The sequence below is a fragment of the Lissotriton vulgaris genome, chromosome 10 (assembly GCF_964263255.1).
Source record: "Lissotriton vulgaris chromosome 10, aLisVul1.2, whole genome shotgun sequence".
NCBI classification, from domain to species: Eukaryota; Metazoa; Chordata; class Amphibia; order Caudata; family Salamandridae; genus Lissotriton; species Lissotriton vulgaris.
In genome coordinates, this window is record NC_141698.1 from 703,508,419 (window position 1) to 703,523,528 (window position 15,110).

The 15,110-nt window shown below is 46.5% G+C and overlaps 1 protein-coding gene across 1 annotated transcript in view; it reads left to right on the forward strand.

Annotated features, from left to right (window-relative positions):
• The window catches only part of CUL2 (cullin 2), a 570,015-nt gene that overhangs the window by 73,063 nt on the left and 481,842 nt on the right, over nt 1-15,110 (forward strand). The window contains exon 4 of the mRNA XM_086941531.1: nt 6,220-6,314. Coding sequence (XP_086797657.1) covers nt 6,220-6,314 — 95 coding nt within the window. The remainder of the gene's footprint in view (nt 1-6,219; nt 6,315-15,110) is intronic.

A 15,110-nucleotide genomic window follows, 5' to 3' on the forward strand; every position in this document is an offset into this window, starting at 1 on the left:
TTGCGCAAACCCAGGCGACAATAGCTCAGACGCCTCCACGTGCAGGCAAAGTCAGCAGTAGATCAGCTGTGGCCCCAGCAGTCAAGGCCCCTGCCACGCTACCTGGGCAGGCAGCACACTTCGCAGGTTTCAATCATCTAATGGTGTCTCCCACAGGGCGCTGAATCGCGCCAGACACAGGGGGGCAAGATGGCGCCCGCACCTCCACCAAAATGGCGCCCAGCACTCGGAGCGTCCATCCAAAGGCGCCAAACTCTGCCCGGTGCGGCCGCCCAGGTGCAACAGGCCACAGTCAGCCAGCCTAGCAGTTACACCATCCGTTCACACAGTGCATGTACTCATAAGTCTCAGACGTCCCCAGGTCTCAGTGAAACTGCCGCTGTTCTCCGCCGGCCCTCTTGCGTCCCCCAGACTCCGGCAGCCCAGCTCCTGGGGGCAGCCCCACTCCACTCGGCAGTCTCGCTCCGCAAGAGCTGCCCAGGCCGCCAGCACCAGTTATGCATCTCACCTCCAGTCCGGGTCAGCGCCGTCCCTGAGATGCCGCTCCGTGTGACAAGCACTCTTCTCCAGCCACAAGCGCCGCAAACCCCGCACCAGGGCCACCAAGCTCCACGCCCACCGCCAGGGATGTGGTGCTGGCTGCCCAGACTCTGCAGCACGTCAGGATGACTCTCCGTGCTCTCCGGGTCCCGCACTCTACTAACGGCAGGGCCCTGCCAGCCATAGCTCCGACTCCTCCAGCGAAGGGGGGGGGGGGGGGCGCAGGAAGCCGCCCTCCTGGGCCCAGTGTCAGCAGCAGGCCTCCAGGCGTCACTAGGCCGTGACCCGCTCCGGTCACCGGTGCCACCACTAACCTCTGCCTCTTAGTTTGCGGCCCGCACCGCTGCAGCAGCCGCCAGACCCGCTCCCTGGCAGCGCAGACTCTACCGCGGGCTCCTCAGCACTCCGGGGGGCCCCCCCGAAGCAGCGCCCAGTGACCCGGAGCCTCACTCCACTCCCGAAATGGCCGCTGGTCGCGCAACGCAGCCCTCCGCCTCGTGCCGTCCCGCTGCCGCACACCGGCCCAGTCGATCATAAGGCAGCCCAGTGAGCTCCCGCCACTGTCACACACCAGCGCCTCGTAGTACAGGCTCTGGGGGCACCTCCAATAAGGCAATTGCAGGATAATTAGGGTTTGTTCGGAGCGGTGTTCTACGCTGGCACGTCCGCCATGTTGGCTGGCTAGCCACGCCCCCCACTAGTCACTCTTTTATTGTGCTGTTGTTTTAATATTCAGTAAAAATAGTTCATCAGCCAAGAGTAGCAATTCACAGGTATATTGGAACCAACCTACACCGGACTGCCGAGCCCCAACCAGGGCGAAACCTGTCTTGGTTTGCTTGTGTTCCAGTTCAGGGACGACCTGGCTTGGCTGATCCTGTTGGAGCAGGGTAAAGACTGATTTGCATATGGCTGGGTCCAAACTGAGTGGGCATGCTCGGAAATAGAAGAGTGAGTTGGAGTGCTTCCCTGAGCGATTGCCAGTAGTTAGACTTACTGCAAGTATTACACCCATCACATTTTGTGTGTTTGATATACCACCCTAAGTAGCAGGCATAGGCCAAGACATGGGTCTTGAGCTCTCTTTGCCACTGAAACCAGGATACACTTGACTGATAGTCCCTGATCAGGGTGAAACCGGTCTTGGGTTGCTTGTGTTGTGGTTCATGGAGGTCCTCGCCTGGCAGATCGGGCTAGATTGTTCCTGTTGGAGCGTAATCAAGTCTAATTTGCTTGTGGCTGGGTCCAAACTGAGGTGGCATTGTGGGCAAAAGAACAATGAGTTAGAATACTGAGTGATTACCAGTGATCAGACCTATTGCAGGCATTCGCCCATCACCTTTAATGTGTTTTACTCAATCAGTTATCCTTTTAGGTTGCTTTACGCACAGTTGGTTTCCAGTGGGTTTGCAGCCGGATTCCAGGCTAAGTCAGTATCTCTCACATTTTGATACGGGTCATCAAATAGTCTCTGTATCCTTTTCCGATCATCATCTGCTCAATGAGGCATTGCCACGGGGAGATGCAGGAGAATGTCTGCGAGGGTCCACAACTGAGGCTTGGTATACCCTAGCATCCTTCATCCTGGGCCAGTAATTTTGCTGCCCCCGCTTTGCTCGGTTTTACAACAGATATGATTATTGCCAACCAGCTACTAACTTCTAGGCCATTCCTAATAAACACTTAGCCAAGAGCATTGTACAGTTTTGTGAATTTCTTCCCTCTGTTTCTCATTCCTTCATCCGTAATTAGCCCAGTAAGTGTGCTGTGCCCAAGAACCACAGGGCTGTCCTGTTAGTTTATATCGATGCAACTACTTCCACTTTTTTGCTTTTCTGCATCTAGGAATGACCTCTATTCTAAGAGCTAAGTGATTATGTTTTGTAGATGTTGGGAGTCCATTCATATTGGCAATGGGATAAGGAGAGCCTTTGGTGATTTCCTGACTCAATAGTTTTGTCTGACTTTTCATATTTCTAATAGGAGTGCACTCCATGCGTTGGCTGATGCCACTGAGAATGAGCTACCTTCCCTCCTGATTTTCTAAACCTTGGATTTAGTAGGTGGAAGGTATCTACTTACTGAATGCTGTTGTGTGTTAGTATGGTTGGAATTTCTGCTAGGGAAACCAAGGCCATTTGAAATTAATTTCACACTGATGTACTTTTTTAAAGTAAATTCTTTCCTGGTTTGGGAAGCAGTGTTTCTTTTACTGCTCTTGTTCTTTTAAGTTTCTATATTCCCTGGAGAGGAGCTGGGTCCCTGAGTCATTCAGTATGTCTCATCTGCTGCCTATCTGGTAGGGTGGATGTGTGGTCAAGATCTAATAGTATCTCTTAAAACTGAAATTTGCTCTCTTGCAATCTTCATTCTTTTTGTCCTTGCTGATTACTAATTGACCAGCCACGCCAGCAGTCGCCTACATGTGAACTTCAGGTATTGTTGAGATCTAATTCCGGAAGTCGATTATGCACAAGATTTTGAGTTTTTAATATGCCCAGTGATGTAACATAGCCCCTAGAGCAGGGGGGCTGAGCTTTAGGGTGCCCCCTCAGCACAGTACCCTGGCCTGAGACCTAATGACTGACTCCAAGGGGGAGGGGGGCAGGAGGAATCCATGTACTCGGCAGCCGCCCCCCCCCCCCCTCTTCAAGTTTTGTTACGTCACTGTATATGCCTATCCCAAACTCCTTGAGTTCTCGCTTAGCTCTAGGGCCAGATCGGAATACCCCCACCATACCTCTAATTGATTATTCTAAGTTGCCCTCTCTACCTGCCATTGTTTATCACACTCAGACAAGGCAAGTAGCTGCTACAGGGTCACAGCCATGGAGGTTGATCTTTTTCACCCCTGTTGACCTGGGGTTTGTCCTACTATGACTCTGCAAAATGGGCCAAAGACAAATACGTTTGCACTTCTCTGTGGTAGAGATGGCGAGCAGTGACGGGCTTCTCAGGGAGGTGTGTGTGTGTGTGTGTGTGTGTGTGTGTGTGTGTGTGTGTGTGTGTGTGTGTGTGTGTGTGTGTGTGTGTGTAGGTGTGTAGGTGTGTAGGTGTGTAGGTGTGTAGGTGTGTAGGTGTGTAGGTGTGTAGGTGTGTGTGTAGGTGTGTAGGTGTGTAGGTGTGTGTGTAGGTGTGTAGGTGTGTGTGTAGGTGTGTAGGTGTGTGTGTGTGTGTAGGTGTGTAGGTGTGTGTGTGTGTGTAGGTGTGTAGGTAGGTGTACAAGTACAACAGGATCACCACTCCGGAGTAACAGCATGATTGTACAGGTCAGTGCTTAGCTTTGTTAAAAACTAAGTATTGAATACACATTAGAACTCATTACTACATGCTACATAAATGGTAACAGTTACTCAAAGTCTCTTGTGCGGGACATCTGTGCCCCACATACAATGGTCCCTCTTTCTTACCCCAAACCACCCGTCACCAACCACTCTACCCCAAACCACCCGTCACCAACCACTCTACCCCCAGTCTAGTTGACACTAGCAGGTACACAGTTTTTCACTCAGGGTTTTGTCTCCCCCCACAGTTGGGGTTCACAGTAGACCTCATTCTGGTCTCCCACTCATCAGTCTTGCTTATCACGTGGTAGGGGAAGATGCAACGGCCACAAGTGGCCACGGCTTCGGAGCAGACGCAAGCCACGCAGAGGTGTACAGAGGCAGTGGGAGACATTAGGCGTCCCTCTCATCCACACAAGGCACTGGATGGGCCCGCAGACCAACTGGGTGATTTGTTGATTCTGTATGCAATCTGCTAATAACCACAGACCCACTGATGGCAGCTGAAATGCTTCAAGGCACTTTAGTGCAGCAGCAGATGCTCCATTCGATTTGGTGCACTTCCAGTCCGCGTCCCTGCAGCCATGAAGTCATCGGGGCACACAGTGGCAAGTGCCTTGACGCAGCAATTTCACTTTTCATGACGTAGTCCATGGGTCTTGCCACAATACAAGTCTGTTTGTTGCACACTTTGAGGCATGTGCCAAGGCTGCAAAAACCTGGTCCAAAGGATGACCTGCTTGAGCACTCGATCAGTGCAATGATCACTGCAATGAATCCTCGAAATCAGCAATGCTGCTTGGCTTATTAGCTTGTAACATGCCAGTCAAACTAACATGAATCGTCATGTGTACACACAACACTGACTTCCACAGCCCTTGCCCACACTAGTAGTTCACTCCTGCAGATTTGGCTAGCTTACCCCCCCTTTTTGCCCCCCTTCCTCCCTTGCCCCACCTACAATTACTGGCAGGATCCTCTAAGTCTTCAAGCAGGTAACACTTTTTCTTTTAGGTCAGACCCCAGGTGATTTCTCCTCACCCCTTGGCAGTGGGATGTCAGGAAGACACTAGCCTTGGTTGCGTCCTATTCCTTTGGGTACTCTGTGGATGACCACCCTCCTTAGCCTAAGAGCACTTGAAAATGGAACAACCGGTGTGTCCGCACTTCTCACTCGTATATAGTAGCAAACAGGAGATGTGTAGTTTCAGTCTGTACTTTCATACCCAGTTTGGATTGGCTCTTCTTTTATGTGTCCATCTCAGCCTGCTTTCCAGTCTCATCCATTGTCTAAAATCATGCCCCTCATAGCAGGGTCATCTCAAGGTTGGAGTACCCAACACGGAGGCAAAAAGATGTGTGAATATCACAGGAACACTCACATTGATTAGAAGGAGAAACAAAAGGCTATGTAGCCCCCCCCCCTCCCCCCCCCCCCCCCACCACACACAAAAGGAATCTTCACACTGACAACAAATATTGCAGTCCCATCCTTCATCCCTACCATCCACAAAATGGCAGTGTTTAGGTACACTAATCAACAGCTCTCAGGAACTAAAGATCCCATTGAATTTCTAAGGGGAGTTTGTCACCTCTTAACCAACTTCGTTGGTCCCTTTTTAACAGTCTCGAGAATACATTTCCACTGTCTAGGAAAGTAACCTCATCTCCCTCTTTTGCACATGAACAGGCCTAGGGCTTCCAAAATAGAACCCACAAAGCTCCTTCGCTCTGGTTTACTCAGCTCATAATAGACATATGTCATTGGGTGACATGTTTAGGTGACCTTAATTATTCGAAAATATGAAGACTGTGATATCAGTGGCTAAATGCATGTTAATTGTTTCAGAGAACTGTTTTAATTGTAACTGTCTTTTAGTGAAGATATAAAAAGTGAAGTGGAACCTGTTTGCTGTTTGATCTTCATTGGTATTTAAGGAGATCCTGCAAGCCCTAAAGAACGCACAGATCCCAAAACATGTGTCGGCAGTGATGTGCTGCTAATGATAATCAATTAATAAGACGTTCTAACTTTCATTTTCATGTGCTTTATGAGCTCTAGTGTGGCGTGGACCGTTTCCTCAGTCTCTGTTTGCAGGTTGTATTCAGTGTTGTATTTGGAATTATTTTTGAGAGGTATTTACCTTGCAGCTCAACAGTAATTGGGCAATACCAGTCACACTATAAAGCGTGTGGACGAAAGCTCTATAGTAGATTGTCTAACCAAGAACATATATCAATGTGTTGAGTATCACTGCGACTGGTATTATTAAAGATTATTATAGGATGACAGCAATTTATTTACAAAAGACACAAATGTAAAGCAGTGTTCACAGATTCATATATTACTTATACGTTTAGGCTTATCAAAGTGCTTGTTTTTTCATATTACTAGAGAGTACTGAATTCTGAAGAGCAAGTATTGGTTATGTATCACCGATATTGGGAAGAATATAGTCGAGGAGCAGACTATATGGACTGCTTATACAGGTACTGTAAAAACCAGATAATCATGATTCTATATGACACTGAATGTTAAATGTATGTATAGTAAAGGAGAGATTAGCGGTTCATAATTGAGTGAATGGATGCAACTATGGATTTATGTTATCTGCGTCTTTACATGCATATTTAGTTTTGAACGGTCTCTTGTTTTAACCACTTTTATATCTACTGTAAGAATAGCTTTTGTAATGTGTCATTTTCACTTTGATTATTAGTCCTATGAAAACATTCTGGTTGCCATTTTCTCTGGGGTCCACAGCTTCAGGGGGCACCCTAGCACTCTAAAATAAAGTGCTAGCAGTTACTTCTAACAGGGCAGGGGATACACGGCGTACAGCAGAATATTGCCCTCACTAGGCCTCCTTGACTGTGCGGTATAATGTGGATGAGCAGTTGAGGCCTAGCTTAGAGGTGGAGTAGTGCAAGTCTTGGTAGAGTACAGCACAATTACCACTCAGTGGAAATAAAAATGTCACTGTTCAATCAGAGTTCTAAATATACAATGTTTTAATGATGGCAGAAGAATAAATACATATATTTACATTACATATACAATCTCTAACGATGGAAGGAAAACAACACGATAAACGTACAATTAATTTAACAGTACGGCAGTCAAACCATGTTCTTTGGCTACAGAACATATAAACAGTTTGTGATCACTAATTAAAGTCTAATTTTGGCTCAGCTCTGCAACAAAAAGCATGCTGCAACAAAAAGCATGCTGGAACAAAAAGCATGCAGCAACAGTGTAGTTAGGGACATGTTCCTAAAGGTGGGTGATCTTCACAATCAATACTTCTTTGATAACTTTATTTCCGTCGGAGACCATAAAAATGCAGCTAAAATACATACAAAGCACAGTTGATTAAAACAATAAATAGTGAGCAGCTAATATTAGTCGTAAAAATAGATTAAACTGAGAAGTTATCATAAGCCAAATAACATAAAATTTAGAAAAATTAATCAGAGGTATTAACATTGGTATTAAACAAAGCCTTTCCTTCTGCGCCACATACCATGTAAAAAGCGAGATACGGCAAAGACAATGGGAGGTGAGGTATCGTACATTAGAACTCTACACGCCTGCGTGCAATGTATGAAGCCCAAGTTCCTACATAGTGGAATCAACCAGCATTTTCTTATTGTTGCGTACGCTGGACAGAAGAACATAACATGGGGAACATCTTCTCGCATAGAGTTACATGCCGGGCAGGTTCCATTTTCTGTTTTAGCCCAATTCGAAGTAAATGCCCTGATTGGCAGGCAGCCATGCCTCAGTTGGGTATATAATTTCCTCGCAAGAGGGGGTTGAATTACGTCTAGGAATTCCTCTAATCGTGATTCAGATTTTACTAAGCGGAACTCTAGAGACAGCCTGCCCTGGGTAGTTGATCGCTGTAGGGCAAGTAGATTTTGTCGCCTCACCAGGGTTAGCCGCTCCGACCTGGGCATCCTCGGACAGCTCAACTCGGGGGGGCTGGGGGGGGGGTCCCAAAACTGGGGCAAGTCTACCCGGGTGATGAGGACCTTGATGTGGGATAGCCAAGGGATATTTTTGTTTTTTATTTGTCCCCAAACCTCCAAAAATTCTGCTCTATAGGGGGCCAGTTCCGGTACTTACCTGAACCTCTTCCAGTAGAGCAAGGGTCGAGCAGCTACCAATTCCTCTATGGACTCCAGCCCCAGATCCAGTCGCAAGGGGATGAGTGGTGTGCTCTGCGGTAAGCCCACCATATTCCTCATAAAGGACTGTTCGACCCTCAGGAGGGTGAATGTGCTCTTATGTCCTTCAGCGCCATACATTGCGGCTGTCCTGGCCTGGAGTCCATACATTTCAAGAATCGGGGCAGCCGGTTTAAAATCTGATGTTCTATGAAGCTTGCTAATACCCCCTACTATTTGCGATAATCTAAGAGCAGATTTAGTGATTTGGTGGCCCCAGTCAAAGTCTTCTGTCAAGGTGATGCCAAGGTAGACAAAAGTTTTGACCCGTTCCAGGGAAATGCTGTTCAGGACGGGATTTGGGTGGGTCTGCCTCGGGGGATTGAAAATCATAAACTTGGTTTTATCCAAGTTAACCTCCAATCCACGCGAGGCACAGAATGTTGCAAACCCGTCCAAAGTACGCTGGATGCCCGATGATGTTTAGGATAACAGCAGAGTGTCATCCGCAAACATCAGAGTGGGCACCCGCCCAGTGGCCAACCAAGGAACATCATTATCTTTTACACCATTTAAGACATCCACGAGGCCATTGATGTAGAGGCAAAATAACGTGGGAGCCAGGACGCACCCCTGTCGTACACCCTTGGAGACAGGGAAACTAGCTGAGAGATCCCCATGTCTCACGCACCTAACTTGAGCATAATTGCCAACATGCAATCTAGTCAAGATATTCAATAGATAGGGCGGGAGACCCAGATCTGCCAATACTTTCCACAGTTTTTCCCTGGGGACAAGATCAAAAGCGGCCCGCAGGTCCACAAAGACAAGGTAGAGGCTGCCACCCTCCACTCTTGCCGTTTTCCAGAATAGGACCTGGAGACGAAATATTTGATCCAGGGTTGAGATGCCTGACCTAAACCCGGCCTGAAGTGTAGTCAATATTTCGTATTCCTCCATCCACACTTGGATCCTATCCAGTATGATCCTATCCATTACTTTTTGTGTTGCCTATAAGGCTAATGGGCCTATAGTTTGATGGGGTTAACGGACAGCCCTTCTTGTAAATGGGGACGATCAATACATCATCGAAGTCTCCCGCACACACTGATCAGTACATTACAATATAGAGAATCATAGTTCTGCCGGAATGAATTTCCTGTTTTTGATATCTGCTGTTTGCGGTATTGATGTTTGAGATCACTTCAAACAACACAGAAACAGAGCAATCTAAACAAAACCTACGTTGAACATCCTGTAATTCTGGACAAATCACGTGATCTCCCGTGCCTAACACAAATTAATGTGTCCTCATGTAATGCAACTGGTGCTATGTAAAGCACTCTGATACCCATTTCGGGTCAGGTTCGCGCTATATAAAATTCTGTAAAATAAAAAAAAATTAAAAATGTACAAAAAAATACATTTACTTGTTCCTTTGATGTCAGTCTACTCTTTGATGTATGCTTAGTGGTGTTGGTTACTGAAATAGGGATACTGTGACACCTTGCGGGTCTTAGAGACTCCAGGTCAGCCGCTCCTCCCACAGGAGGAACCCCAATCCATGATAATGGGGGAGGGGGAGCACAATCTGACTTGCAGACAAAAGCAGCCCTCTGCTCCTCAATCTGGAAGCACCAGGAGCAGAAGGTTACATGAAGAAACAAGGCAGCGGGAGGCTCCAAGCGTAGGTGCTTATGTTGAGTTCATCAGGCAAAGACTCACTTTCTTTTAGTCCTAGTCCTTGCCTTCCTCTGTTTCAAAGGCTCTTAGTTTCTCTTCTCGGATCATAGCCTGGCATTGCACCCTCCACAAAATGCAGTACATTGGTCTTTCAGCACATTTTGACGACCAGGCATCCTTTTCTTGTTTTGGATACTGATTATTGTTTCCAGGTAGTACTGGAAACAAAGAACGTAAGAGGAAGTAATGGAGTCTGGGTGTGTCCACAGGGCAGCAGCGATTCTGCATCTTGCAACCATCGATCTTACAATATTAGATGTTTGTGAATAGCTACAAGTAACCCTAATGATGTGTGCACTTACGGTTCTCGTAATTTTTTTAACATGCACACACATGAAGATTATGTTCGGAATTGCAAGAAATTACGCTGGTAATGTTTGTAAACATCCCAAAATGTTGTATTTTAGGATATTATCTACAGAAATGTAATCTCTTCTATAGCCTCCTAAATATTGTGCTGGTGAGTGTAGATGTTCTATTAAATAATTCCAGTGAGGCACAGTAGGCTTTGGCAGTTGTTCCTTCATTGGTGTCACCTTTGGCTGTACCTGTTCCGGATCAGGTTTTGGCTACATCTCAAATTTTCGGATCCATTTCCAACTAGAGTTTCCCTATGTTATGCTATAATATAATTGTGGTACTACCAATTGTGGAGGAACGTTCTTCTGGTTCCTCTGCTTCTGGGCCAATAATTGAGGGGGATGACTGCTATTTTTGGGTCTGACTGATGTACAAGGGATTCAACCTAGACAGACATGCCAAAGATGATGATGAAGCAACATATAACTTGTTTCACCTTTGTCATACTGATGCTGGGTTACATTTAGACTTGTGGAATGCCAATGGCCTTTATACATCTGCAGAGTCCATCCTAGATTATCTTTTGTCTGCCCCCTCTCCCCCCCCCCCAGAAAATGCCTATTCACCAGTTGTAGTTAGGACCGCAGAAGTTTGAATCTGAACCTTGTACTTCAGAGCCCCTATTGCAACTTAACAAGGCTCTGGTTGGACGATCTAAATCACTTTCTGTGCTAGCAGTTAATTGTTGCATGGCTAAGCCCCATAGTCCAGACCATGGTGATCTAAGTTCTTAACTCTGCATTCTATTGCAAGCAGCCTTGTGATACAGGCCTCCACTTTAGTTAAATCGTAACTCATTTTCTGCAACTTCAAAGGATAGGCAGCATAAAAAAAGTATGTAATGGGTAGGAAAGTTTATTTTTTGGACAGTCTGGCACTGCAGTTATTGAATTCAGTTTGCTCTTTTGGGAGTAATAATCCCATGCTCTGGGACATGTTTTGTAAGGTTATACCTGTGTTGCCCAGAGACCTGCATTATGCCTTTGTCTAAACAGTCTAAGAAGGACAAGATTCATCCAAGCAAATTCTTTGTTGGGACCTAGACACCATCTACCTGGTTGTTCTTGCAGTAGGCCCCAGTGACATTGTCAGGTGACACGCCTTGATACATTCAACCAGGTTTTCTGAAGATGTCCAGGCATCACTGATGGGTATGCCCTTTGATGGAGCAAGACTTTCTGGAGACAAGGCAGAAGTGTCTTTGTAGAGTTTCAAAAACGGCAGGCACAGAGCTTGCTTTTGTATCCTTATCCCTCCTATTCAGCTGGCATTACATAAAGTTTAGCGGTTATTTGAAGGTGCTCACCTTTCACGAGTGGCAGCCGTCAAAGTCCATACAGCAACCAGCGCAAAGTTTTCGTAGCACTAGAGCCAGAGGCAGCATCAAAGGAAGAGGACAAGGACTGCTTTTCTCTTCCTCGTCTAAAGCCAGTGCTCTATAGGTTTCCCTCAAGCAGGCATCTGTGACTGGTAGTGTGCCGAAAACAACACTACCTACGCTATTGGCACAAAATTACTTCTGATCTGCTGGTCCTCTTTAATGTTCAAATGGGCAATTCACTCCTTTATTCCACACCCCCTTTTTATATTGCCCTATGTACATCTAGACATCCACAGACAATGACAGTATCCCCTCTAAGAGATGCTGTTACTCATCAGAAGGAATGTCAAGTCTATACCAGAAGCGAAATGTACTGTCACTTTCTTTGCTTCCTGGTCCCAAAAAAGGATTAGGGTTTTAGAATGATGTTTAATAACTGAACTTGTTCCTCTAGAAGGAGAAGTTCAAGATGATCACTTTAGTTGTACTATCCTTGCACCATAAAGATTCGATAATGTACCTGGGCCCCTCAACACATCCTATTATGCACCATTCGTACAGTTCTAGAAGAGGTATTTCTGTTCTGTGGTGTGGATCAGTCCACTTACAGGTTACTGTCCCGACTTTTGGCCTTATCTCGATTCCTCTGATATTTTCACAACCCATTTATGCAGGCCAGGGATGCATGTATTTCCATACTGCAGTCAACTTCTGTTGAAGACGGAATCACCTCAAAAAGTTTAGGCCCACTTACAGAAAACAATGTAATTGTTGTCCAACCTGGAGTTTTCCATAAACCAGTTTAGTCTCGTCTACTGCCTTCTCTGCGAATGACTTTTATCAAGGCAGTTTTGGACATGGTCACCTCAAAGCCATTACCGCCTCGGCAGTGAGCTGGGACATTCAGCCTCTGATCCTGAAGTATCCGGCAGCAGGTCCTAATCCAGCCTTGTTAGTTCAGAGGCTTCTTGGTATGTTGGCATCATGCTTCCTGCTGGTACCTCAAAGTTGGTGGCCCATGTTGCCCTTTAGTGGAGTCTGTATCTTCAGTGGGCCCCACATTGGGGAAGCACTTCAGGCAAGATCCATTTCTCCTACGTGGCAGCTCAGATACTCCAGTAGTGAGTGACCAACGCCAATCTGACCTGTGGCAGACTTCTTCTCTTTACCCTCTCCGGAAGTCATAGTGGTAACGGAGGTATCACTCTTGGTTGGGGAGTTCCCCCGGAAAATATCGAAATCCGAGGGGACTGGTTTCCCGTGGAGCAGCACAATCCTCTAAATCGACAAGAGCAGTGCACCATCAGACTGGCTCTAATCAATGACCGGTTGATCCAGGTGCCGATGGACAACTGAGGATCTATGTTCTACTTCAAAAAGCAGGGTGCCGTAGGGTCAGGTGCCACTCTGTCTGGAGGGTTTTAGGTCTTGGCTGTAGCTTCCACTTCTCATGATCTCCCTGATGATCAGTCATCTAGTGGAATCCCTCAACAGTCTGATAGATAAACTCAGCAGGTATCATCTTACCGACCACGAGTAGCATCTGCACCCAGAGGTATTACAGTTGGGTACGATTTGTTTGCCACCACTTAAAACTCTTGCTGCCTATTTTTTTCCTTTTTAACGTCGCTGGGAGGTTCATCCAGTTTTCTGTGGGACCTCTATCAGCTGTACATTTTCCTTACTCTACCTCTGATTCTACAGGTGATGAAGAAAGTCAGGTGAGAACAAGCGCCGCTCATTCTGATTTCCCAGGATGAGTCTTCCATGGTCGATAATGAAAACTTCTGACTTTGAGCATATGCCCTCCACTTCAGCTGCCTCTTTAGGAGGATCTCCTGTCCCAGCAGTACAGCATAGTTTTGCACACTAATCTCTGCAACATGCACCTCCAGATGTGCAGAACCAATATCTATGTTTTTATCTTCTGTTCGAAGTAGTTGATGTCATTTTGGCTTCTCACCTCTGTGGCAAGTTTATCTTTTTTTTTTTTTATTTATAGTTTGCACTATACAATACCAAAAAATAAAAACAAAATCAAAAAGAAAAGCACATTCACTTCCGTTCTGCAATACGAGCATATTCTACCAACAGCACAGCTGTTTTGCAATATGAGCACAGCTTTCAAATAGCCCGTATATAACAGCAATTCGTCTAATCGGAGAGCAATTTCAACACATACAATAATGTCCAGCTTCATAATAGCCTATTATTAAAAGACCGGGCGAGTGCAAATCAACACAGATAGAATATAAGAAAATGCCAATGCAATGCAGGAAGAGACAATGAAATGAAGATAATGGAGGATCAAAAGGAAAGGAGATAAAAAAGGGAAAAGAAAAAGAAAAGAGTAAAAATACCCCATCATCAATCGAAATATAATGACTTTAAGTAAGATCAATCACTGTGCGACACAGCCATCCAAGTGCCTCTGCAGCAACCCAGTCGCTTCCAGTATTGGGCCTCACAGGCAAGGTCACCCCATAGCGTATCCCCCTTCCTATTTAGGCCTCAACCAATGCCCTACTCAGAGTGTGCGAACAAATATAAGCGCAGTGGTTCCCAAATATCTCTCGGTCTCGCCGATAGGGGCAGCTCTTCCTCATACACACTGAGACTATCCCGACAATACACCAAATCTGCAAGTCAGGCCTTGAGAACAGGTCGCTTACCCCTCCCTCATGTAATCGCCACTCGCCTAGCAGCCATGAGCAACGCCAGTCTCACAAACCTGCCATCTGCCCCCCTGACATGAGGCACGCAACAGAGAAGACACACTATTGGTGTACTAGGGAGATCCGCTGCAACCGTCTCACGCAGACTGCACATCACAGCATTCCAAAACACAGCGACCACCCGACAGCCCCACGCTAAGTGCAGGAAGTCTGCATCATCCTGCCAACACCTGTCACAACTCGCTGTCTCGCGCAAGCCATAGCCATGAAGTCATGCCGGAGTATAGTACACTTGGTGTATATACTTGAAATTAATAATCTTAAAATTCCCATTCATGCAGAGTTTCGCAGTCAGCTCGCATATGTGCTCCCAATTGTCTTCAGATATTGCAACATGCAGACAGGCGTTCCATCTCGCCCAACTTCTGTCCATGCCCAGCACTGTTTCTTCTTTAATTAGTTTATATAACTTAGAAATTAGCCTCTTATTATTAGGCACAGTGAGAACAGTCTGTAAAGACGCCAAAGCCGGAGGTTCGTCCGGAAAGGTGACATAATGTTCCCGAGCCGCACTTCACAAGCGATGAACCGCGAAGCGGAACAAAAGTGACTGATTCACAATGTGGGTTAGGTCTCCTTGTCCAATAAAAGTGCCATTAGGGTACACATCCTGCATGTGAGTGATACCTGCCTCCCTCAGCACCCTCATTGATGGGGCCTCATGTTTGACCGACAAATGCGCATGATGTTCCAGGCGCAGGTCCGGCGCGTACAGCAGTTATTTCTGGGCCAACTTCCCTATGCGCTGCAATGCTGATACCGTAGCATCAATCGCATTGATCTCCACCCTCGGTGTACCGCGCGAGCTATGAGTGATCACACTGTGCAACGGGATCGGAGCGGCGTCTCCCTCTCCCTCTTCCACTGCCACGTGTGGCGTGAAAGCGTGCGGTCTATACCAGTAATACAGATATTGAGCCTGCACGCTTAACTAATAGGCATAGAAGTCCGGGGCCG